Genomic DNA, 27332 nt, shown 5'->3' with positions numbered 1-27332 from the left:
TCATTTTCAGCCAATCTCCCCCCATGTTGAATCGTCCTCCTTAATGCACTTCAAGATCAGCACTCCTAGCAGCCAATCTACAGTTGTCTCATGTTACAGTGCTGAAGCCATGTTGGATATGACTAATGCATGCCATACAATTGAAACAGCCCAAGGAGGAGCCTTTTATGTTTTTGATTCCAGCGAAGATGAATTTGAAAAATAAACATGCAAAACCTGATTAATGAAAAAAATGTAGAATATAAAGAAGAGGAGGATCCAATAGGAATCATTAGGCTGATAGTCAATGCTAGTAGATCAACCACAACAAGTTTTGCTTGCTGATGACATGTCATTTTAGCATGTCTGTGTCGTAGCATTCCCTTTTTTTCCGGATTTTAGTTACAGCAGCAGGACACTCCAATTTTCATGCAGTGATCACAGTCATGAATTATGCATTAGCATTACGTATTCTATACAAAGGAAAAAGTTGTTCATCTGTCGGAACATGAAGGTGTTGTTACTCCTGATGGCTCCAATGAAGTTAAGTTAACTACTATTGTACAGCTTGTGTAGAAGAGTAACTTCTTGTACATGGCTTCATATTGCCACAAGCTTGCAGTTCACTTATGTGCATCTAAAAGTTCAGTTCAATTTAATAAGCTCGAACAAAGCTAATTGTCGTCAAGAGTTAGGGGTTTTGGGAGAATGATCTGATTCTTCTGGAGGGATGTTGGGTTTGTCACCCTCATCAGAGCTGTCATCTTGACCTAAGAATTCGCTTTCATAATTCGCAGGGATCAGCTCAATTTTCTTCTCTTCATGAGCAGGAAGATCAGAAGTAGGTACCATTTCTAGGCCAAAATCACCCTTGAGTAAGTGCAGGACATCCAGCATGGTGGGCCTGTGATCAGCTGCATTTTGAGCACACATTGAAGCTGCCTGCACTAACCTTCTCAGTTCCGAACCAACAAATTTACCTTCAAGCTTGGAGTCTACAAGCTCATCCAACCTACCCTCAAAGACTAGAGGTGCAGCCCATTCCACAATGGTTCTCTTTCGTCCTGTGCCTAGCCTTTCAATGGGCTTCTTACCACTTACAAGCTCTAGAAGTAGAATCCCAAAACTGTAAACATCACAACTTTCAGAGACCTTTCCCCATAATGCATACTCTGGAGCTAGATAGCCCCATGTCCCTTTCACCCTTGTAGTAACATGGCTTACGCCCTCTGGGATTAGTTTTGCAAAGCCAAAATCAGCCACCTGTGCTTCAAAATTAGAATCCAGTAACACATTACTGGCTTTCACGTCTCTGTGTATAATGTGTGGTGTGACATGGTGATGCAAATACCTGTATAACGAAGTAAGAGACAGAAGAACGTTAGTACTTTCAAGGATGATAATTGCAACAATGAGATGAGCATAATGAGGCAGTTAAAAGATTTGACCACTTAAGGAAAACATGTAGAGCTCTTTAACATCTAATCAAAGTGTATCAGCAGAAATAGTGAAGACGGTTACATTTTTCATATAGAAATGTAATTCGAATTTAGAACCTGTTTATAAATAATCCATATAAGTATGATTGAAATCTTGGATGAACTCATGCAGGAAACTTGTCTAAAGGATCCATATGAATGCTCTTCCTCAGGCCAAACATGAACTGATAGGAGCACTACTGCATTTCAAATTGTGCACTTAGAGATCAGCTCGTATGGAAGTTATGCTTTCAAATCGTATGCTTTGAGAACAGCCCATATGGAAGTTATGGTTTGGTTTCCAGAAAACTTCAATCAAGGAAACAGAAAAGAAGTGCCGCTCTCTCACTGTTTACAGCTCTCGAAGCATTTGATTGGACCAGTGTGGAAGTGAAAAGAACTGATTTAAGTTTTGAGGTCATTGCTACTGGAAATTGCACAGCCTTGAAAAACAGCACAATAGAGATGTAAAAAACTCATACATAAATGCATCGCCTCCAACACACTCGGTACTTACGCAAGGCCCTCAGCTGACCCAATAGCTATTCTCATCCTCTTGTTCCAATCTAGGTGGCCTTCAACCGCATGCCGCCCGTGAAGATGAGAAACAAGGCTCAAATTGGGCATGAAATCATATACAATAAGGCGCTCTTGACCCTCTGCACAATATCCACGCAGGCTTAATAAGTTCTTGTGACGCACCCGGCCAAGAATTTCCACCTCCACAGCAAACTCCATCTCCGCTTTGGAGCTCCAAACTTTCAATCTTTTTACTGCAATCTGCCAACACGTACTGAAACAACAGCTTTAGAAGCAGTAAAGCAAGGTTGCTGACATAACCAAAATGATCCCATGTATATTAGCACATGCATGCATGCAGAAACAAGTGCACAACAAATCTCCCTCCCTCACTCTCTTCTCTCTACTTCTCCCACCCTCCCCCCTTACCCCATGGAAAAAAAACACCAACGCTCAAAAAGCATGATGTGACACCCCTCCTCAACGTGGAATGACACCCCCCCACCATGCCAACACCACTCCCTCACACCCCTTTTCTTCTAGGGTGGCCTCCTAAATCAGATATCACAGTAGCCAGGTTCAGGAGGTTATACAGGCTTCCCACACAAAAGAAAAGGTTAAGTAAAGTTCACTATTTAAACAGATCCCTCATCTTGATACCCCAGAACTTCCTAATGGCTTTTTGCACATACTAGGAAGTCTAGACCCCAAACAATTTTACTTAAATATCACAACTATCCCCCATGCTCGCCCCTGCCCCCCCGCCCCCTTCAGCCCTCTTGACCTGCTGCCATCTGTGTTTCCAGTCCTGGACTACATTACTCAGCTGATCATCATGTTTCCTAGCTGTTCCCAGGTTGTCTAAAGCTCCACCCAGGCCTAATCAACCTACATTTTAGTGCTGCCCTGCCTGAAGGTTCATCATCTACAGTTGAGGAGCTGCACTTTGCTGTTTAGGAGTGCTGATGGTTGCGCTTCATCCATTCATGGTGCTGGTTGCTGTCTTTTGTGGTGGATAACCCCTCTATGTAGCCCGAGACCTTGTGTTTCAGTGATGGACATCCCCCCTGATGGCCTGAAGTTGCTGAGTTTGCTGGACAAACACCTGTTCCTTTCAAGTGCCTCATTCTTTGCAGTTCTGAAGGTATTGCTTTGAGTTTTCTGAGCATGGATATCTTTGATGCATCTTTTTCTACCTCCTCTTCTCGGCCTGCTATGGTAATCATTGTGAGAGTGTGCAACAAACAAAGAAATACAAATACGGGGCAAGAAGGGAAGAGAGCGACTGATATGAATGCTAAGAAGAGGAGGAAAAGACTGCACTGATCTGAAAAATGATAGCTGGATACAATCTAGACTGATCAGTCCCTGCACGTTAGTGTGTGGTCTGGACATAAGCAAGTTAATAAGTTATTTCACTACTTCTAGAGTCAGTAACTCCAGTTGAGTTAGGAATAGGTCTACTAACTTACTTTAGACCTATTGTACTTTTGTTCTATCATTCTAGTACTTGCATCTTTTGAGTGTGGGACTGCTGCTGCTGCTGCTTCTCTCTTTTTTTTTTTCCGTAAAAGGTAATTGTATTAATTACGAAAAAAATACAAGATTACTTGATTACAAGATACATGACGACAATCCAAGCCATCATGTGAAGAGGTGCTAAGTACTACAAGTTACAATGTCATGGCAAGGATGCGGAGGAAATTGCCATATGCCAAGGACGGAAGTCCTCCGTAGAGAGCAAATCAGAACGATGGAGAAGAGCTAACTGCCAATACAAGAGGCCCTTAAGCCTCACAATATGCCGCTGAACATTATGGGCGGAGTCAAACAGAAAAGCATTCCGAATGGTCCAGTTATGCCAACAGCCCCAGTATCGAAAAAGTGATACATGAGCTTCATATGTGGCTGTGCGGGAGTAGGGTATTTGGGCTGGCCCAAAACCCAATCAAAGGGGCGCAGTGTGATACCAACCACCCCTCGCCAAACGGCCGACAAAAATAACCAGACTTTCTTAGCAACGGGGCAAGAAATAAATCGGTGGTGGGCGGATTCCATAGTAGTGGTGCAAAAGAAACAGGTGCCATTGGAGATTCGTCGCTTGAAAAGAGCCGAAGCAAGCGGAAGACCCCCAATCATCACTCTCCAAAGAAAGACTTTGTATTTAAAGGGTGTCTTGTTGACCCAGCCCTCCATCACAGTTGCCCTCCACCATGACCGGGATTTACGCAATCCCCATAAAGCATTCGCTTTAGTAACTAGCCATTGATTATCTTTAATCAGAAGATGATACACTTGGTTAGCAGAAGCTTTGCTCAAATGCAGGTAGGTCCCAATCCTGCCAGGGATGATCCGAAGCAAGAGCAGGAAAGGGTTGTCTGCTCTGGAGCACCGTCAAAAGCTGTTCCCATAAAGGCCTATATCCACGAGGGATCCTGAAAAGCCTCCTAGCAGTACGAAACGATATAAGCACATTGCGACTCGCAAGGGTGGCATCCGCAACTGAAGACAAGCCCAAACGTGCTGCTGCTTCTCTCTCTCTCTCTCTCTCTCTCTCTCTCTCTCTCTCTCTCTATATATATATATATATATATATATATATATATATGTTTATTCTCCATTTAATTAGTCATAGCATTAGATGACAACCTTTTGGGAGACAGGAAATTCCCAAACTTCTTAGATGTAACATTTTGGTCTTATAGGCCAATTTGGCCTCTTATAGACATTAATATAGCTCTCTCTCTCTCTCTCTCTCTCTCTCTCTCTCTCTCTCTCTCCAACACTTGGTATCAAAGCTAGACACAGTGCATGCTATCTAGAAATTACAACTTATACACAATGATGTATGTGGTCCCATGCAGACATGTGCTCTTGGGGGTCATCTTTATTTTGTCACATTTATCTATGACTACACTAAAACACCTGGGTGTATAGGTTGAAGGCCAAATCGGATATATTTATGTACTTCAAACATATGGTTGCCAAATCGGAAATTGAAACTAGTTTGGAAGTGCAAACTCTTAACACAAATAGAGGGGGCGAGTGCATGTCTAAAGCCTTTGAGGCTTATTTGTTAGACCATGGCATTGCACATCAATCCACAATGAGGATGACTCCTCAACAAAATGGAGTGGTGGAATGCAAGAACCATAATCTTACAGAAATGACTAGATGCATGTTGAAGAGCAAAGGGCTACCTCATAGATTTTGGCTTGAAGGCCTTACATGTGCAAATCATGTTTTAAATCGTGCTCCTACAAAAGCATTGAAGACCCTAACACCATATAAGGCATGGTATGGCAAAAAGCGTAGCGTGGATTACTTTTGTGTTTTTGGTTGTGTTGCATATGCACATGTACTCAAAGAGCTTCGTGGAAAGCTTGATGACAAGGCAATAAATTACATTTTTACTGGGTATAGCATCGAAAGCAAAGTGTACAAGCATTATGGCAAGGTTTTTGTGGATAGAGATGTCATATCCTCTGAAAATTCAGCACATATGCATGCTGAATTTGATATGCCAACCACATCATACTCTTTGGATGTATTTGAAGGTCTCCTTCCATATGCTATTGGTTCAAGGGGCAATTTTGTGCAGAAAGTCAGGCATTACAGCATGCTCGAGCTGCTCCGCTTGTTAGAGATTTAGTCATCCCCTAGATGGGCACAAGCACAAGGTGCTATGATGATGCAGCAGATGAAGACATCCAAATGGCAGGGTAATGGCTGAAAACAGGCCGCCTATGCTCAATATAGTGATGGGCTACAATCGATGATGGCTGGACAGCAAATGGTAGTTAGTTGATGACTAACACCTGCACAATAGAGTGAGAAACTTGCACAAAAGGATGATGCTGAATGGTGGGCAGCCTATCTATTTGTAGATGTTGAAGTGTGCCCCAAAAAATTAGGGTTTTGGGAAACCATTGAAACTCTCTCGAACTGCACACCAAATATGCGTTTTTTATTAGTTAAGCGTGTTTTGGAGTTGTTTAAAAATGCTAATCAGCTATAAAGGGTGTTTTAGCTCAACATCTCTTTCCTCCAAACTCCATTTTCCTCTTGGACTTCTCTCCTCTCTTCAGAAGACCTTTTCTCGTCCTCTTGCATAAACAAGCAACGTCAAGGAGTTTGGAGGTGTATGCATTGATTGCAGAGTGAGCATACTGCTCTAAGGAACCCCCCGCACCTCGTGCACACACCGTCACGTGACAACCATCCCCTACAACTCATTCCTCCAAGGGAAGTTAAGGTATCGGCATTCCTCTACTAATCCCCACTTATATGTCTACACATCAACCGGAGGACACACATTATCCATGCTTTACATGGATGATCTCATTCTAATAGGTGACCATACCCAAAAGGTCAAAAAGACAAAGGAGGCACTACATGAGATCTTCAAGATGATGGATATGGGAATTCTCCACTTCTTTATAGGTCATGAGATTTGGCAAACTCCAAGGGGGATTTTCATCTCCTAGCAACTGTAAATGCAAGAGCTTTTGACCACTTTTGAGATGGAGTGTAGGTCTATTTCTACTCCCATGGATCCGAGCTTGAAGGTTGTCGTCCATGTAAATTTACCGATGGTAGATGCTACCCACTATAGGCAGCTGATCGGATCGTTGATATGGATCCTAAATACTCGAATTGATTTGTATTTCCCGATCGGTTTGCTTACAGAGTTCATGAGTGAACCCAAGGTGATTCATTGGTAGGTATGATTTTGTGGTTCTTAAGGGGAACCCAGGTATTTATTATTCAGCAGGTACAAGAGATTCAACCTTTGTTCTACAAGATTGGATGGATTCGAACTAGCAATACTGACCACACGCGGTCAACAACTAAATATTGCTTTATGTTGGATGCAAGTGCTATTTCTTGGCATAGTAAGAAGCCACCCAAAGTTTCCCTATCATCTATAGAGATGGAGTAAAGAGCAATATCTTCTACTACATGTAAGACAGTATGGCTTCAGAGGTTGTCATGCGAACTTGGCTGTCCTCATATAGATCCTACTATGGTTCATTGCAACAATGAGAATTGCATTGCTTTGGTACAAAATCCCATATTTCATGCTAGGTCAAAGCACATTGAGATATAGTACCACCACTTCATTCGGGAGAAGATCTTGAATGAGAATATTGATGTGGTGTATTGCAAGATGGAGGATAACTTGACAAACTTGTTTACGAAGACTCTTCCTCCGATCATTCTTTGACAACACTCCAAATTCCTAAGCCTTATGCTACATCCAAGATCTGAGAGGGAATGTTAGAGACTAGTCATCCCATGGACAAGCACACATAGAGTACATTTACTCTCAAGAAAATTTGCAAATTTACGCATTTTCTGATTAGGTCAAACAATTTCATGCAGTCATCAGCTGTTCACAGCAGCTCTGGACAGTCAGGCAGGTGCTACAATAGTCAAGCAATACCACATGGTATGTAGGCAGCATTTTCACTGATTTTATTATTCTTTGTTGCAGAAAAGCAGCTTTTGGCTGCCTGACCTGCATGTTTTATTGCTTTTATTCAGCCTATTTATGGTTGGCCTGCCCCCTGTCATTCTTATTTCAGATTTGCACGTGCAAAGAGATCTTCAGCAAAGATGTACTTGATAGCATATCTCCTTCCTTCATTTCAACATTTGTTCACTACAGATTCCTACATTTTACTATCTCTGTAACCCATGTTCCTTCTCGAAGAGGGTAGTAATGACCCAATTAATCAACAATTATAATATTTGGCTCAAAAACAGTAGCATACCTTAATATATAAGGAGTTACGAGGCTGCCCAATGGAATTCCCATGCCAAGAGGAGAAAAATTAGTTACTTTCCACACTTCATCTATGCTGTAAGCTCATTCCATAGCTAAGATCTGCAATATTTTGCAACAAGAAAGAGAACAATGATTGTCTCCAAACTTGGGTTTTTCCAAATGAGAGAAAAGAAGTCCCAAATAGCCAATACAAGCTTTCCAAATGAATAATCAACTGCTCCTTAATCATATCACATTTTTTATTAAGGGCTAATTAATGACTTAGTCATTAATTATAAGTGAGCTGCTCAGTTAGTAAAACTTTAGCTCAAGGCCTGCTCAATAACTTAAGTACCCTAAGTGAGCTACTTACTAGGCAAAACTTTCAATGTAACTCAATTCTAAAGTGCAAACTTTCAATTTAATCAAAGTTTCACATTGCACTTTGTTTCTTTAGCCCTGGCCATGTACCACATGGCCTGCGCACTTGTCAACTGCATGTCCCAATGTCAAATCTTTCATTGCCTATGCAATGGTCACCATGCCAAGAGCTAGGGGTACCAGAATTAAAGTTCATTTTAATAAAAATCTTCGTGAAGTTTAATTAAATCATTAAGTTCATTTCTCATTCTGGCGACATTAATCCTCTCCTTTGTATTCAACATTCTTTTTCAATCTCTCTCTCTCTCTCTCTCTCTCTCTCTCTCTCTCTCTCTCTCTCTCTCTCTCTCTATATATATATATATATATATATATATCTTCCATTGTATACTCTCACATGGTATCATCGCTAAAGTGAGTACACAGAGTTACCCCTTTGAGAGAAGACTTCCCGGGATGAAAAAGATAGATGTTGAACCATCTACCCTCATTGAAAAACATAGATTTTATGCGTTGTACTGCTCCTAACGACATAGGCGAACCATCTACAATCCTTGTACTACTTCTTACGACATAGGCGGACCATCTACAATCCTATCACAAAGATATAGCTAATTTCCACCATTTGGAACCATCTACAACAAAAATGCAAGTTTTTGTGGCCTTTTGCATGTGTGAAAGATGTCTTATCACACGACTTCAATGGCTTTGAAGACTCTCACAAGATCTCTCATCACTCCTCTAAAAGACAATAGGATCATCAAGAAGATAGGAGGCCTCTAAGCCCTATTGTGCGGTCTCACCATTCAAACCATTCTCCTTCTCGTCCTCCCTCTCTCCATATTTACAACCACTAAGCCCGTTTTCATCCATTTGTTTGAAGTAGAGAATATTGCTCTTGCTACTTCTTCTAAGAAAAAACCTTGGCTTGTGGATAGTGAGGTCTCTTTCCACATGACTTACCACCAAGATTGGCTTTAGGATATGAGATCCGAAGGGGGATCCATCACAATTGGTGACAACCCTTCCGTCCCTATTCATGAAGTTGGAAACATTCCCCTATTGCTAGATCAGCACACTTCTTCAACCAAAGTCCTTAATGTATCAGATTTGGGCTTTAACCTCTTGTCTATTTATGGTCTTACATAGCTAGAGACCCGAGTCATTTTCACCCAGGATGCAATCACCGCAAAGTATGCGTCTAGCAACACTGCTCTTTGAACAGGTGCATAGGAGGGTGGACTTTATACACTCATTGTCCTTGCTGTGCAATCTTCACATGAGCTTGGACTGCTTCGGCAAGCAGTCTTCTCAGAAGAAGATGACAGAGGGACTTCATCCATAGATTGCTACTCGAAGGGCTTCTACACCACTCAAGTTGTTTCACATCAACCTCTGCGAACCTATGGGCATGACCTCCCTTGGGAAGGCCAAATATCTCAGACTGATTATTGACGATTTCAACCATTATGTGTAAACCTCCTTGCAGTACAAAAGCGAGGCATACTCCTACTTCTGCACATGGAAGGTTTTTACGAAAACACAAACGTCTTTCAAGGTTCATGGTGTACAAGCAAACCACGGCAGCAAGTTTTGTTCTACATATTTTCTTAGTTTTGCAAGGATCATAATATTTGGGTGGAATACCCCCATCCAAACACACCATCTAAGAATGGCGTGGTGGAGTACACCCTCGAAATGGCCCAATCAATATTAGAGTATAGGAATCTACCTCGTTTCATTTCGAGTAAGGTAGTGACTCGGTTCATATCTGCAACAGGTTCCCTACTTCGGCATTGACGGATATGACTCTCTATGAGGCTTTCTTTAAAAAGAAGCCTTCCATATCCCAATTTCACATCTTTGGGTGTGATGCATATTGTCATATGGACAAGAAGAAAAGAGAGAGCAAACTTGACCCCGAGTCAAAGAAACTTATCTTCATGGACTACAACACAACCAAGAAGAAAAGAGGGAGTAAACTCAACCCCAAGTCAAAGAAACTTATCTTCATGGACTACAATACGACCACAAAGGACTATCGGCTCTGCAACTTGAAGAAACGGAAGATCGAGGTGAGAAGGAATGTGATCTTTGATGAGGCTATGGCCTTCAAAGATCCAAATGATGGTCCTTCTGTTGCATGTGGTTCTTCATCATCGAGACTGACACCCCCTCCCCCCCCCCCCACACACCCAACCGTCAATCACTCCCCTTCCTTCCAAGTTACCTATCAACACCTCTTCACCTTCTGCAACTCCTCCCTCTCCTTCCTCTTCTACCCCATCTCCCTCTTCTTCTCCCCTTCGATCCTTGATGGCTACTTCTTCTTCTACCTTGTCATCAACTATTTCTACCCCTTCTCTATCTCCTCAAGTTTCTTTTGGGGGAATTGAGCCGTCAAAGGGGCAGCCTTCTTTATCAAATGAGGGGGATTTACCTTTCCTTAGTGATGGGGATCCCTTCCGCAAACAAGTGACAAGTACCAAAGGCTCGTCGTGTCTCCTTTGTAACAGGATGAGCCTCTCACTATTCCTAGGTGGCATCAAAGGCTTGTGCAAGAGTAACGGATTACTCATTTCCCTAAGATACCTCTTGGCCCACATAGATCAGCCAAGATTTAGGCCTAGCGGGATATTTTTCTCTATGTGAACTTTGCCCTTATGTCACAAATTCTTCACAACCATGAGTCTACTACGGTTGATGAGGCTCTTACACAAGAGGTTTGGTGCAGTGCTATGCAGGCTGAGCTCAATCCTATCGAGCAAAACCAAAATTGGGAGTCAGTTCCATGTCCAAAGAAGCGGAAGGTGACTGGTGTAAACTAGGTTATAAGACCCAGTATCTTGCAGATGGATCCTTGGACAAGCAGAAGGCTTGACTTGTTGCCAAGGGATTTTCTTAGTAGGCAAGATTTAATCACTTTGAGACCTTTGCACCCACAACTTAAATGTCCACTATTCGAGCTATCTTGGCTCTTGCCACTCATCACTATTGGTGGATTTATCAAATGGACATGAAGTTTGGCTTTCTAAATGGTGTCTTGGAGGAGGAGATTTATGTCTCACAACCTCCTGGTTTTCTTGTGCAAGGAAAGGAGGACCATGTTTACAGGTTGCGAAAGGCCCTCCATGGCCTAAAGCAAACTCCTCGAGCTTGGTACCAAAGGATTGATTGATTCTTCTTATAGAGTAGCTTCCATTGATCAAATCATGACCCCAACCTTTATTACAAGGTTGAGGGTGACGTGTATCGTGGTCATTTTGTATCTTAATGACAGTATTATCATAGGGAGTGACTCACAAGAGGTTGATCATGTTAGAAGAGCAAAACACGCAGCAGAATAATGAAAGACACAAGATCGATGAAAGAGACAATGAACAATATGTAACCGGAAATAGGAATCCACTATGACAAGAGTATAATGGTTGAGCGCCAACTCACACACTCCACAAGCTCCCTCTCTCCACACCAAGAATCTACAAGTAATACAAGTGTGATGGATAATAGATTGTGGCCACGCTCCCTCCTTTTATAGACAAAAATAAAGGAGTTGTCCTACCACAAAATAGGCTAGCCAATTACTAAATAAAGAACAAAGAGAGTGCCCATAAATAAGGCAATGGGCACCTGTGAACCTGTGATACGACCACTTTTAACAGATCAAACTAAGAAGAGATTGCAACAGGAGTCAGACATGACATATTTTGGGATCCTACACTCTTCCTTGATTTGGAGATTTATCAAATGGCATATGGCATCTTCATATCCTAGCACAAGTATATCTCCGAGTTACTTGCAGAGTTTGGCATGGTTGAGTGTCGACCTATTTCTTGCCCCATGGACCCAGAGTCCAAGTTGTTGGCAACCGGTGATCCCCTTCCAAATGCAACCCGGTACAAGTGCCTTGTTGACTCCTTGATCTGACTTATTCACACTCAACCAAATATTTCCTTTGTGGTGGCATTGTTGTCTTCTTTCATGAAGACTCCTTTTTAGGCTCACTAAAGGGCCACTTTGCATGTTCTGCACTATTTACAGGAAACTCAATCCTATGGGATCATGTATGGAGAGGGGGCCACTCTTTTTAGATGAAGTGACTCAAATTGAGAAGGTGATGTGGATTCGAGACGATCCACTACGGGTTTTGGATTCGAGATAATCCACTATTTACAAGGGACTCAATCCTATGGAATCATGTGAGGGGGTCACTCTTCTTAGATGGAGTGACTCAAATTGAGAAGGTGATGTGGATCCAAGACGATCCACTACAGGGTTTGGTTTCTCCCTTGCATCAAGCACAAGTAGCCTAGTATGGTACTTTCTTCTACGGAGGCTAGGTATCGCGCTCTTTGTTTCATAAATGGATGCAGTTTGGCTCCGCATGTTTGGCAAAGATTGGCTCTCCACAAGGAAGCCCCACTCGGTTGCATGTGGATAACCAAAGTGCCTTAGCATTGGCCAAGAGTCCCCATGTTTCATGCTCGCATGAAGCACATAGAGATTCAGTATCATTATGTACAGGAGCAAATTGTGGATTTTGAGTTAGAGGTGGTCTATTGTCCTACAACAAACAATGTGGCGGACCTCATCACGAAGCCTTTGCCCAAGACTTCTATGCTTCATAATATGCGTTTATTGGGTCTTCAAACTCTCCCAAGATCTAAGAGGGGATGTTACTAGTTAGCCTACCTATTTTATTCTAACACTCTATCATCTCCTGGTTCTGAACTCCATCAAAATATAGTAGAGACATAGGAGCACTGATTGTGTTTTTCCTAGATTTGTCTAGCAGTTTTGAGTTTGTGCGGCCAATGTCCAGCCCTTGCCACCTTCCGACTGCTCCAAGAGTGCCACGTCAGCATTTTCAGCCTGTCCAGCTGCTGCTGACTGCATTTAATGCAATCAGCCAGATTTTGTGGCATCTTTAGGCTGCAGTTGGACAGTTTTTTGAGTTTTCAGCTATATATAGCTGATTGGCTGGCTTGGTAGATCACTCCTTTTTCAAGTGCTCTGTCGGTGGCTACAGTCTCCTCCATCTCCAATGTGGACAGCAGGCTGCATATTCTTCATCTCTATCACCATCACTATCTCCATGTCTCAGGCTACATGCAGGGACTGATCAGTCCTCTCCTTTGTACTCAGCATTCTTCTTCAATCAATGTAGCTCTCTCTCTCTCTCTCTCTCCCCATGTTCATGGTTTTCTTCCATTCCGCACTCTCACATGCCCAGCCACTCAATTTATCCCCTTTTTGCAAGTTGCATTAGTCTTCCACATAGTCTCTAGCTGTTGGCACCTTGTTTCTAGCCCTCAGCCCTCCCCCATCAGCTGCCAGCCCTTGCCGATTGCAGCCACATTCACTCCAGCCCTCCCGGCCACCAGTTCTCCACTAGCGCCCTAATGCCAAGAGTTGTCAAACAGCTGCATTTGCTGCCAGCCTGCCATCGCCAACTACTAACATCACTTTCTCTCTCATGCTGCCTACATTTGCAGCAGCTGTAGGCCACTGCATCAGATCAATCTTCTCCAGCTGTCGCCCAATCTGTAGCTGCTCCCTATGACCAGCTGACGTCATCATCCAAATGGTACACTGCTGCATGTACCAGTTCCAGTCATCCAAACTGCTGCATTTTGGTTTCCAGCTGGCAGCCCTTTCACATTCAGCTCCGACTGTTTGTCACAGATCTCCGGATCCGTCTCCAGTGGACATCATTCTCCAACTACTCCTATTGCTCTGCCTTGAGCATCTTGTATATTCTCTCTTTCATTTACAACATTGATTCATTCACTTTAGAGTTCTCTTTCTTCTCTACTTGTGTTTTATGTCTTTGCCTTTATTGCATTCTTGTCTAAGTTCTTGTGTTTTAGTTGTGTTCATACATTCTATGTTCTCTCAGTGCAAAACCTAGCATCACTTCACATGGTATCAAAACCAATGCTCTTCTAAAGAGTATCCGACAATGACTGATCTGCTAACATCACCCCATGCACACACTTTGCATGCATTCTGAGTCTCCTCTTGCAGTCTTGCCTAGGACCACTTACCAACTTTGACATGAGTTTTTCATTGGTAGAGACCTCTTGATGGCTATGCCCAATGGTGGGCACACACTTAGGCTAGCACCCTTAGGGTTCTAGCACTTTTTTAATTAGCCATCTTTGAGACACAATGTAGAGCAACTTCTTCGCACATGCATTGTGTGTTAGAAAGTAAAGTATGATAGGCAAAAGATGCCATATTTATTACAAGCCCTACCTATACCTAATAGACTATGGCAAAGCATTGCGATGAAATTTATCTTTGGTCTTTCTAGGGCACCTACGTAGAATGATGGGATATGGACTATCATTTGCAAGTTCAATAAGTATACCCATTTCATTTTTAGTGCAGAGGAAGATAAAGACTAATCATATGGCATAATTATTTTTGCAACATGTATTTAAGTATCATGGATTGCTAGAGTTGATCATCAGTAATCTAGATCCATGGATGACCAGCTTATTTTGGAAGGGGTTGTTTTGAGAATATGAGTGCCGCACTGAAATTTTCTTCATTGTTCCATCTATAGACAGTTGGTCAATCCACAAAGACAAAATCCACAATTTTAGATCTCTTGAGGTGTTACGTGTCAAAGCACAAGACACGTGGGAGCAATACTTGCCTTCGATAGAGTCTGCATATAATAATATAATTCATAGTTCCAATGGTAAGGCTCCATTTGAGGTTGTAGAGGATGGCAAGAAAGTGTCTCTTATTTTGCACACGAAGGGTACTATCTTTGAGGCTAATCGTTAAGTGGAGGACATGGATGCAGCCTATAACAAGGTCAAGTATGCACTTGAGAGATTACAAGAAAAGCAAAAGAGGACAGCTAATCACCATAGATGTACTTGGAAATTTGCAAAGGGCAACTATATATTGTTGCCTTTTGAAAAGGCAAGGTTGAAAAAGATGAGAGGTAGAGAGAGATTGTATCCAAAGCTGGGCATGCGCTATTATGGACCCTTCCAAGTATTGATAAGCTAAAATTGCCACCACACTGGTAGATACAAAATGCCTTTCATATGAGCTTGTTGAGGCCTTTCCATGGTGATATGCCAAAGGATGTACCTGCTAATATTTAGCTAGGGGTTGAGGAGCTAGATGAGATACTGGTATCCGAGCAGATATTGGCACATAAAGAAAGAGAGAAAAAATAAAGCTCCCAAGAGATACTTGGTGAAGTTCCAAATTATTCACCAATGGATACTAAATAGATGGAAGATAGTGACTTGGCAAAACATTCTCAGTTATTACAACTTTAACCTACGGGTTTCTGACAACAGTTTTGGATTTTTTGTGAATCTCATGTTTTGATTATACTCATCGGAAAATTTTTAGCAAGTGCATAATAGTAGCATGGTTAAGCAATAGCAATCAATATTGTTTTTACTATGATACCTTATGAAAATTCCAGTACAATATTTTACTTTTAGCACATGGCAATGCAATCGAGGGCGATTACAAGAATTTCAAGGGAGAGGTCTATTTCACAAGGATGTGAAATTTTGATGTTTTGCTTAACATTTGATTAAGTGTTAATCAAATGTGCAAATGTGAGATACACATGTAAGACACAAGTTAGTTATTTCACAATATTAAGCCAAGGACCCCCAGATATTAGTTAATGCCAAAGGCAAAAGTTATAATAAGTTATACACAACATGGACTAGATGATACTTGGTGATACATTTTTTGCCTAGATCATTTTATTAGCCATTGATATCAATTGTGACACTAAAAACTAGGCATTAATTAATTAATTAATGTCAATTTAAGAGCTTTAAAAATAGTTGGGTAACAACTTGGCCTCGCCTATTTAATTATTGATTGATAAAATTATTTTTTTGAGTAAGAACTAATAATTAGATTAATTTTTAAGTTTAATATTTTAAGAATTATTATAGTTAGCTGAAAATTATTTTAAAATACAATTATAAGGCTACCACTTGACAAAACTTGCCCATGCAAGTGACAAGAGACTAATTGGAGGCTAGAAGAGAGAACAGAGAGTCATTCTGAGCTCTATCAGTTAAGGAAAAGGCTATTGGAGTACAACGTCGGAGTAGATCAAGCCCATTTGCAACCACCACGAGCACCACTAGAAACACACAACAATAGCCCAAGGCCCTAGGACAACAAGCAACAACTGAGTAGTGGAGTTTGTGGACAAATGACAATCTCTTGGTTATAGACGATAGCTTTAGGGACTATTCTTGAAAGACAACAACAAAGATCTATCCATTTCACGCAACAAATGTCTCAATGTTGTCTCTCCTCAACATTCTTTCTCATTCTCCAGCCATCTTTCAAGTTATCTCAGTCAATTTTAAAAATTGAATGTGAAGAATTCAAAGATTTGCAACATAAACCCTAATTCACAATATGCATTAGGGTTTGACAACCACCTTAGAAAGCATACTCAAAATTCAAGGCCTAGTACTTGAAATTCAGCAATTGAAATTTGCAAAAATTCCAAAGAATTTCAAGAGGCTAGCCAGCCAATATTAAGTTTGAGCAGAATTTGTCATCAAGGAGCAAATTGAAGGCCAATTGCCAAGCAAACCAAGGGACAAATTGGTTTGAAGGATTATCGCTTTGCTCTAATAAGTGGATAATCATGTCATTATAACCTTTGCCAACAAGGATGACTAGTTTCAATTTGACACCTTGCATGCGCATGCATACATATGCATACACACGCACACATCAATCAATGAGCAAGTGGTGGATGCATGCACACAATGGAATACCACTCCTAATTTTTCAAGACGCTTCGAATCACCCTAACCTTCGGATTTGCTAGGGTGGACAAGTTGAGCTCGAGATTAATCATTGTAAGCTATCTTATTGGTTATTGATAGGCACACAAACCGATTTCAGACACAAGCAACAAAATGCTTATTAGTGGTTTCAGGAGGAAATCACCCACCAAACACCCCAAGGGGTACAAACCTTTGTAGACATGCATACATGCAATGCATGCATCCATCCAAGTACACACGCAGGCGTGCTCGCACACATACAAAATGCATCTTGCATGTGCCCCACCTCACAATGGCAGCAACAAGATGGTCGATGGATCGCACAACGTATAATCCAATCCACTGCGGTTGCTCACAAACATGACAATGTAAGGATTCCTCTCACAGGGCTCAGAATGCAGGCCTGTAGATGGAACATACCTGAGAACCATCCCACAGCTGGCCCCAATAGACTGTGCCAAAGCCGCCTTCGCCAAGCTTGTTGTCGTGGCTGAAATTGCCCGTGGCTGACTGAAGCTCGCTCAGCCCGAAGATCCGCCATGCGTTGCCACGACTCTGTTTCGCCTCTGCAACCAACCACCTGCCACAAGCTCCCTCCAATAAATATCATAATCACCAAAAACGACAAACTTGCAATGCGCGCCTTTTCCCAAATACAAAACAATCTTGCACAAAGCTCATCTTGTAACGAATGAATGAATATGGTCCTGCCTTTGTATTAATCAAGTTATATGAGTTTAATATGGTCCTGCCTTTGTATTCATCAAGTTATACGAGTTTAATATCGTATGTATATCAATTCAATCATAGCTCATTACCATTGCTAGTGTAGGATTACCAACCCGTCCGAACCTCGATATTTACTGGATGCAAATTTTAGTAACGAGCACGTGTTTTGGTAGTTCGTATCATTTTATACATTCTCAATTCCTAAACCATAGTCATCAAAAAGTTAAAAGTGTGCCTAGAAAAACGTATAAATATATTGAAGATGAAATTACATATAAATCATGTGTGTAGTCACATGCTCAACTTCTTCCGAGATAGTAAACTTTTCGTGTGTATATAGGTGGAGACTCACAATAACCACTCTTGAGAAGGAAAATATAGAATAAACATTCTGAAATCAATTTAGAAATTTTAGTCAACTTGACTTTTATTTACAAATTTCGAACAATGCACTTGAAAACTATGGTCCGTCTCTCTAGAGAGCAAGCCTAACAAACCCTTTCTTTAAAATGTATAGAATAAGCCAATTTCCTTATTTGACATGTATAGTTTTAATCAGGGCCGATTCATAGCAATCCCAATGGTCGCTGTACACCTAAAAATTTATCGACACGATAATTGCTTATTAAAAAAGAAAGCACTTTTCTATTTGCCTATTGGCCATTGGTGAGATGGAAAACCACTTTGATGGCTTTAGCATCTCATTAGTTCAAATCTCACATCATCCACCAACATGCTTGCTTGGCTATGCCTTTGGGTTGTGTAGTCACATCGGTCGCTTTTTCTTCTCACTTACACTCTTATCAACTAGTTACCCTTTGGCATGTTAGGATTGCACCCTTAGATGCTTCCTTCATCTAGATGTTTGTGAACCTAGCCTTAAACTTTAACAAGTGTAAACGTTAACAATGGTGCATGTTAGCATAATGCCATTGGCTACTTCCTCTGTCCAGATGTTTGTGAACCCAATCTAAAACCTTTAACACCAATGCACAAGCGTGAAAAAGTAACATTGCCCTTCTGAAGTCCTATTCTTTCTAGTTCTTCACTCAAATTAATTGGGAACTCAAAGTCGACCTCTTAATTCCAGTTAATTAGAGCCATTTATTCAAAGAAGATTCATCATGCCACTATACCATTGCAATGGTATATGCCCTAAATGGGCAATGCTAACAAGAGTACACATTGTGCATTAGAGCATTGCCATGTACTAGTTTTGCATTTTCTCTTATGCTAACTTTGAAGCTTGATAAGGGAAGTGTCAAGCCATTTAGAAAATATGAAAGGAAAGAAACCTACTAGGTGCAAGTTAACTAAGTGTAATATTCCCTGAAGTATAGGCAAGATCCCCCTAACTTTTTTTTGAGAAAGGCTTGAAATTTAAAAGATGCCTCGAAGATGTACCTAGAGTTTGAACTCACACACCCATATACAAACCCACATACTCAAACCACTTGAGCTACAACCCTATTGACAGATCCCCCTAACTATTACTATATCATGCCCTTACTATATGAGAGAGAGAGAGAGAGAGAGAGCATTTTTTTGGCAAATCTATTCAATTTGAATTTTGAATGTCTTCAACAGATTTGCCAAAAAAATGCTCTCTCTCTCTCTCTCTCTCTCTCTCTCTCTCTCTCTCTCTCTCTCTCTCTCTCTCTCTCTCTCTCTCTCTCTCTCTCTCTCTCTCACATGCAAATTTGCTAATCTTTCATACTTTAAGAAAGCATTTTCTTTAAAGAATGTAAATAACTTTAAGAAAACTTTGGTCCATTTGTGTTTGCCTCCTTCTATTAGAGATTCATTAATAAAGAGTTAGAAGCAAACTTGCTTTAGGAGGATCCAATCAACCAAACCACCTTAGTGTGGCCTAGATGACAATTGGCCTAGGAGCTTTAGACTGCATAATTGGTCATGTGTGGCCTAGATGACAATTGGCCTAGGAGCTTTAGACTGCATAATTGGTCATGTGTTTCCAACAACATTTCACCTACCCATCATGGTGCAAAATGTTCTTAGTGGAAACTAGCCCCTCCATTATTCGATCGTTCTAGAGGGCAAGGTTGAACCACAATCATAGATGCATTGGTATGTCATTTCATATAACCTTTTAGCAAAGACATCATCATGTCAATTTTACTTTTCTTAATGGCATATTGCTTGGAGCCATTGTATCTTTTTCATTTAGTCTCCTAAGCCTACTTACCTCCAACTAACATAACTTTCTTCCTTTCCTTTTCAAAGGAATGTCAAAACTCTCTCTCTCTCTCTCTCTCTCTCTCTCTCTCTCTCTCTCTCTCTCTCTCTCTCTCTCTCTCTCTCTCTCTCTCTCTCTCTCTCTCTCTCTCTCTCTCTCTCTATGCACGTGTGTGCATGTGCTCTGTGTGTGTGCATGTGTGCGCGTGCGTGCGTGTGTGTGTGTGTGTAATTTGCATAGCCAACCCTCTCTACAAGGAAGTAAAAAGAATTTGCCCACAATCATTGGCTTGATCACCCCACTAGTAAATAAAAGACCTACACATGTTCTTGAGATTATTGAAGGATTAGTATAAATTCCCTATATTTACTTAACATGAACAAATCCCAATGCAACTTAAAAATGATAATGAAAGAGGAGGGATTGAGTGAGTAAGCGAATGATACACACGCACATTGTGTGTGTGCGTGTGCGTGTGCGTGTGCGTGTGCGTGTGTGTGTGTGTGTGTGTGTGTGTGTGTGTGTGTGTGTGTGTGTGTGTGTGTGTGTGTGTGTGTGTGTGTGTGTGTGTGTTTTAATCAAAATTATGTTGTTAGCCTATCACAACTAGAATGAGTGGGCCATCATTTTTAGTTAAGACTTAAAAGGCATTTCCATGTCTTATTCTAGGCCTTAGGCTTTATTATCATTACAAAAGGGTCTTAAAAGGGTCTTGTATTAATTAAATATCATGGCTTACATATCGATCTATAGTGAAGGGACACCCAAACCTTTACCTGCCAACTCAACATGTGGTCCCATTATAACAGTCATCTTCGTGATTGTGGGAGTCCACCTCAAAAAAGCTAAGTGTACCACACATGATTGATAGAAAAGTCATCTCATTTGAGAAAATTCATTTAAATTTACAAAATTGCATTTATAAAATGAAACTTTTATTGCAATTTGAAAAAACCTCATAAATTCCTTTAAAAATGGGATCATTTTATTACTTTATAACAAGTAAAGGGGATTTTTTTAAAACCCTTTGAATGCATGTGATGTGAATAGTTGCTTATAGGTGCACCCCCAAGCTTGGTTCCCAGCCAAGTGGAGCCAGAATGGCTTTTTACAATATACAAGTTGCCTTTATCAACTAGTCGTGAGAATGGAACCCTTGACCTTGGGTTTAGGACATCATCTTGCTACTACTTGAGCTAATGCATCTTAGTCTTGAGCTTTATTGTTACATTTACTAGAGTGGCATAACTAGATTACATAGAGTTAGGATTATATGTAATCTTGAGGTACTTTCTTGGGTTCTTTATTCTTTTCACTTATATTTGAGACTTTTCTCTTGAATCTTATCAAAAAATGCATTGATATTGTCTTGTTTTTAATTTCCATGTTCTTATTTATATTCTTTTATGTCTTGTTTTAATTTCCATGTTCTTATTTATGTCCTTTTATTTTCAAATATTGTTATCCTTAATATATGGCATTGAGAAATTATCAATGTGCGCTTGCAATTCTAACATAAGTTTGCAACTAGCTAATGGATTTCTCCTCTTCTTCTTTGTCGTCTTCTTCTTTTTCACATGGTTGCTACTCTATTGGCCGCTCCCAATATCACTTTGGTTTATTGCCTCTATGACACATGCTTTTAGTTATTTGGAGCTTTTGGTTCTAGAGAGAAAGGAAAACTTCAAGGAATAGCTCTTCGCGTCATGAAGACTAGTTCATACTTAAAGGACAAAACATGCTATCAAAATTATTTCACTTAAAAATATGAGCTCATGCTTAAAGTTCCATATCAAAATCTAACACATGAGAATGTTGGATCATCTAACAACTTTGCAAACTATATAGCTAGATATTATTTTTAATACTTGGTTCTAATAACCTCAACTTTCTATATATGCTAGAGACATGATGATGACCTCCCATACCAATTATCTAAATGCCAATTTGAGGTGTTATGTCTTCACAAGTTCCTAATCCTTTTAGTAATAGAATTAGTCAAATGTTGTTGATGGGACATCACAAGAATGCATGATACTTAGTCAATGTACACAAACCACTTACAATTCTACAATAAATACCATAAGATGGTGCTTCATAACACATTATACTATTATAGTCACAAAGTGAACATGACCATCCCGAGTTATATTAAATTGAAACAAGTGACCACTTAACAACTTAGAATGAAGTCATGAAATTAGGGATGAAATAAAAGAATCCTTTAAGAAAAGACAAGTTTGAGTTGCAAAAAGATTCTGTCTATGTGTTGTTATCACCCGCTAGTTATTACCACATGTTCCATGTGATACAATCACAAAGTATAGGAATGTGCAAGCCACATGGCCAACCTAGGAGAATTTCTAGCAACCAATTTGGGCAAAGATAAGTATTTAATTATCCCTTATGTCACACACATGTATGTGTGTATGTATGTATAGAGTGAGTGAGTGAGAATGTGAGTGTGCATGTGTGTGCATATTAATTGGTTGAAAGATGAGGACTATAAAATGTTGCTTTTTTCTTGTATAATTTACTCATGATGATAGCTTTTGATAGGAGGACTTCTAGAATCCCTTCAAGAATACAATCTCTTTGTCATGATTTTACATAAACTCCTTTCTTGAGGATCAATATAACATCATCCCTGTAGTTTTTTAAATGAGAATAGTGTGTGATATGCATGTTACTAAAAAGAATTATAACTCTGTAAAGGAAAAAGTAAAAAAGTTTTATGTGGTGACAACGCCCGTAATAGTTACCACCAATTACACTTTCTGAAGAAATAGTATTAAGACTTTAAAAGGACCTCCAAGTATGTAGTATATTTTTCCTAGCCCTTCAAAGACTTCTCTCCACGTTCTTTATGCTCAGCTTTTGAAATCCTACTTCCCAAAGTAATAAAGTAAAGGAACTCCATATGATCAACCTTAACAATGCCAACCTTTTACTATAATTAACGTGTGAGCCATCTAATCCAACTCTTCTCCCTTTGTGACAAAATATTTGAGGTCTTTCAAAGAAAAGGAGTCTTCAATGAAAAATCAGCACATATACCAATAAATATGTTAGGAGAATTTCTTGAAGGCCTCTTTAAATGTATGAATATAAATCGTGGATTCAAGATTCACAATCATGCTTGTGATATCATATCCAATAAAAATATTGTAGTGCATTCTAAGTAGTGAGGTTGATCATTCAAAATATGAAATCTATGTTTATGGTTTGAGCATCACAACAAGTGTTGGTGCTACCTCAAACCATATCGTGAAAGATAATTATTCACTCAAATGAAATGCCTAATGATAATTAAGTTTTGTCAAAATACACTACACAAACAAGCTATATTGTTTGATCAAGCATACAAATAGATTGTCATAATGGCATCACATTTATTTTTAAAAAAGTTTGATCCTACACACCCTTAAGCAAATAAAGGTTAAGTGAAGGTTGACCTCACCCTTAAGAAACAAAGGTCAAGTGACATATGATGCATATTGTTTTAAGTTCCCTTAACATTTGTATTCAATGTAGCATATGTGTGTAGACCCTTCAGACGAGTCTATCATGCTCATGCCCATTTACAAGGAGATTAGGTAAGAGAGGTTTTTATATTGTCTTATTTGGATGGCACAATGAAGTATTGTGAGAAAAGTATATTGTCAACATTGTTGTAGGCTTATGCCTTGAAAGATGGTGCAAAAACATCACACATGCTCTCATGGGAAACTTGCTATTGAAGTTCGATATGTGAAGAGGGTGCAAAAGCATCACATCTACTCTCCAAAGAGGGAGACTTGTCATTTCTTGAAGTATGTATATACAATACTCTTCTAAAATTGCACCAAAGAGAAGGATGTGGAAATTGGCATCACACATGGTCTATCCTCTAAAGTGTGGAGATTAAATAGACAACTCATAGACAATAACCTTATATATTTCTACATAGAGGCATCTCTTTAAAAGCTGAGTTAATTGAAGCAAGGGTAGTTTATAGGCATTTGAAAATGAAAGCATCATAAAATGATACTATATGGATCTCTAAAAACTTGGGTTGGCATGATATCGATAAACAATTTTTTTAGAATTTACTAAAATACCCCTAGTTCTTGTTGAAAATCCCCAAAATAAAACTCAAATTTCCCTAAATGAACATCAATTTTGTAGGAAAGCTCATCATACCTTGTTCAACGCATTATTAACACAACATATTTTGAAACTTTATATGAGCCTAATTATGTTCCATACATGCAATTATTGTCCACTATTGAGATGAAACCATTTATAATCATGATCATGCAAAATTTTGACTACATTCACCTTTTTAAAATCCAATCCAAGTTCCACGTGCTTTATTTGATGACTTGCATCATGATGGAAAGGATTGCATTGTTGTATAACTAATGGCAAATGTTCTTGTATTGATATAAATAGATAAATTGGAGCATCATTTGTGTTAGAATTATACTTTCTGTTGGTTTCTTCAGCATGTTAAACATGCTAATGGAATAATTTAGTTAAAAGTAGTTTATGCATGTGTGCACATGTGTGTGTGTGTGTGTGTGCGCGTTTGTGTGTTTTGAGGAAGAAAAGAGGATATGAATGACAATAGCATTTCAAAATTCTAATCACAAGAAGTTAGTAAGATAGTGCCAATGTTAAGAGAGAAACCCCAAATTTACCTAGCACACATCTAGAGATAACCAAGTCTACAACTTTATTCTTAATACTTTGGTGAATGAAGCACCACCCATAGGCACTATAGTATAGTTGATGACAAATGTTGTTCTATTGATATAAATATATAAATTGGAGCACCATTTGTGTTAGGCTTGTTCTTTGTCTTGGTTTCTTCACTATGTTAAACATGCTAATGGAATAATTTAGTTTAAAGTAGTTTATGCATGCAAGCATACACACATACTTTTGTGTTTTTATGTGTGTGTGTGTGTGTGTGTGTGTGTGTGTGTGTGTGTGTGTGTAGGGAAGAGAATGCATTTTTGAATAAATCCCTAGAGGCTACATATGAGATTGCAATACCTAGTGCAATTAAAAAGTTATTTAAAGTAAACATTTGCAATAATCCATCTAGAAATGCATGACAATGAGATATGGAAGGGGAATAATATCTCGAAATCCTAATCACAAGAAGTTGGCTCGATATTGCCAGACAGAAACCCCAAATCTACCTAGCGCACATCTAGAGATTGCCAAGTGTACAACTTCATTCTTAATACTTCAATTAATGAAGCACCACCCATAGGCTTTCTAACCATATTTATTTTTGCCATGCCATGCTAGCATATAATGGCCTTCAACAATCATAGTAAGTAGGTCATATTTTTCATAATCCAAGATCATCCCCTTTGACTCTCTTACTTTACTATATAGAAACAAATGCAATAAAACAAACATTACCTCATTAAGTCAATCGATCATCTCTAATTTGTCATAGGCAATCTCTCTCTCTCTCTCTCTCTCTCTCTCTCTCTCTCTCTCTCTCTCTCTCTCTCTCTCTCTCTCTCTCTCTCTCTCAACACACACCTTCAAAAAGGCATTCAAGTCAAGGCATACTCAAATGTTATACATTCATTTGGCCTAGGTTGTACTTCATTGTGTCCACCCCCATGTGACCCTCCAACTACTTCAAAGTGTACACCCCCTATGCAAAACATCTATTGCATTTATCAGTGTGTTATAGGCCCATTATAAGTCATTGCTAGGAAGTTGGTGATATAGAAGAGATTGAGGAATCATGTATCATAAATTCACAAGATATTCTCTTTTCTCCTCCTCTTTAAGCTCTCACTCCTTTGGGGGTATGCTCGTACGTAAAGTAGGCATCATTATTGGCTCCAGAGTAAAAAGTTTGGAGAATAATCTTCAAGTTTTCTTGTAAAGCCATTTATGGAGATTTACAATTTCCTCATATATTGTGCTACCTATTTGTGAAACTTCCTAATGAATAGGTTTTATTTACATGATGATTGTGGCTCGCTGGATGCAAAGGTTTTAAAGTGTATGCTTATGGTTTCTAATGTAAGCATGCATATAAGATATAAAAGGCAAGAAGATGAAAGTGTTAGCACTCAAGCCACATATTATGATGTACATTAGTAAGAAGGGTTACCAAAAGAATAATGCCTTCCACATACAAGAAATTGCCACCATCAAAACCGCAATTAGGTGAGGTTTGATATCTAGCTACATCTAACACGATATGCCTTTTGAGTCTTCACACAACTGTCACTCGTCCATACGCACTATGCACTCCAAAAATAACCTGTATAGTGCATGCCTCTCTAGATGGTTGATAAAGATGCAAATCTGTTCAAAAACGTCAAGCGGACTGATGATATAATATACTATTTGTTGTTAAGCTTATTCTTTAGAACCTGCAATGGGAGCGGGGCTTACTGATTCAGTAGGATTTAATATGAATCAACAAGATGAAAAGCTGCTCTCTCTCTCTCTCTCTCTCTCTCTCTCTCTCTCTCTCTCTGTGTCTCTGTTAAAACATAAAAGATGTACACACAATCACTACTTGAACTTCTCTTCATCAGCTTGGGTTTGAGCATTATTCGCATGCCTCGAATAAGGCTCATAAGTAGGCTCTCCTCACATAACGTTTTCTGAGGGAAAACAGAAAGGCAATTACCTGTGTTTGGAGCGTTATGCGTGTTAACATTAATTATCTGTGTTTATGGTGCGCCATACGTCTTAAGGGGGGGAGAGAGAGAGAGAGAGATCGACTTACTCGCTTCCCATGCCGGAGCAACACCATTTGCCAAAGAAAGCCATGTTGATATGATGAGGAGGAGGATGATGGGCGCACGAGAGAATCCAAGTTGTTCGTCGTTAGGAGGGATCGGGAGAAAAGGCCACCTCATCAGAGTTTCTGAGATTACACATGCAGGCGGCTCCCTCTTTCCCACGCAGGCAGCTCGCTCTCTCTCTCTCTCTCTCTCTCTCTCTCTCAGAGAAGGAAACCGGGGAGCCGGGGGGTGGGGGCGCCTTTGCTGCCGGCATCTTAGCAAGCCGTCTCTATATCCCTTCCCATACCATTATTAAAATTTTTAAAACCTTTTTTCTTAGAGTAACCCACGCATTGCATTTTTTAAAATAACCCCATAAATTGGTGTTCAATGTGGTCTTCTTTTCAAGGGAAATTTGACATTCAGAGTGTATGGAGTTGTCTTCTTCCAAGCCAAGCGACAACTTGTTGCTTGACGCTTGCTCCATTCCATGCTCCCATCGTTTTGGGGCCCCATTTATTTATTTATTTTTTAAAAATCGTTTTCAATGGCCTAAGCTCTTATGCTTCATACATGGTTATAGAAACTCCATAAACACCAAGCCCTTGGCATGTAGAGAACATGCCAAAGATTGACTCAATCACTAGATTCTACCTTTAGCAACTTTTTGTTGTCAATCTACATTGTAGAGATTAAGTAAGAAGGACTTGAACAAAC

General features: G+C 39.8%; 1 protein-coding gene across 2 annotated transcripts; it reads right to left on the bottom strand.

Moving 5' to 3' along the window:
* Nucleotides 1-210: 210 nt before the first annotated feature.
* LOC148040970 (PTI1-like tyrosine-protein kinase At3g15890) lies at nt 211-26840 on the bottom strand. 2 transcript variants are annotated; one of them, XM_087675262.1, is made up of 4 exons: nt 26618-26840; nt 17355-17514; nt 1975-2237; nt 216-1330 (listed from the first exon to the last, which is right to left on the bottom strand). In XM_087675262.1, exons 1-4 carry the CDS (start codon nt 26659-26661, stop codon nt 664-666), a joined length of 1134 nt encoding a protein of 377 aa, XP_087531388.1. In that variant the 5' UTR covers nt 26662-26840; the 3' UTR covers nt 216-663. The 2 variants fall into 2 exon arrangements, with proteins under 2 accessions (XP_087531391.1, XP_087531388.1); XM_087675265.1 differs by lacking the exon at nt 26618-26840 and having other exon boundaries at nt 211-1330; nt 1975-2250; nt 17355-17497.
* Nucleotides 26841-27332: the final 492 nt, after the last annotated feature.

The sequence above is a fragment of the Lygodium microphyllum genome, chromosome 1 (assembly GCF_053477565.2).
Source record: "Lygodium microphyllum isolate KBCC chromosome 1, Lygodium_microphyllum_v1.1.10, whole genome shotgun sequence".
In the NCBI taxonomy this organism is placed as follows: domain Eukaryota; kingdom Viridiplantae; phylum Streptophyta; class Polypodiopsida; order Schizaeales; family Lygodiaceae; genus Lygodium; species Lygodium microphyllum.
The sequence above is the reverse complement of the archived record's forward strand: the minus strand, read 5'-3'. Positions and strand labels throughout refer to the sequence as shown.

Excerpts from the sequence above, each read along its gene's own strand:
- LOC148040970 (XM_087675262.1), bottom strand. The coding sequence starts at position 26,661 with ATGGCTTTCTTTGGCAAATGGTGTTGCTCCGGCATGGGAAGCGA. Across the intron at positions 17,515-26,617 it reads TGCTCCGGCATGGGAAGCGA|GTGGTTGGTTGCAGAGGCGA; the intron begins GTAAGTCGATCT and ends AGCTTGTGGCAG. Across the intron at positions 1,331-1,974 it reads GGGTCAGCTGAGGGCCTTGC|GTATTTGCATCACCATGTCA; the intron begins GTAAGTACCGAG and ends TTCGTTATACAG.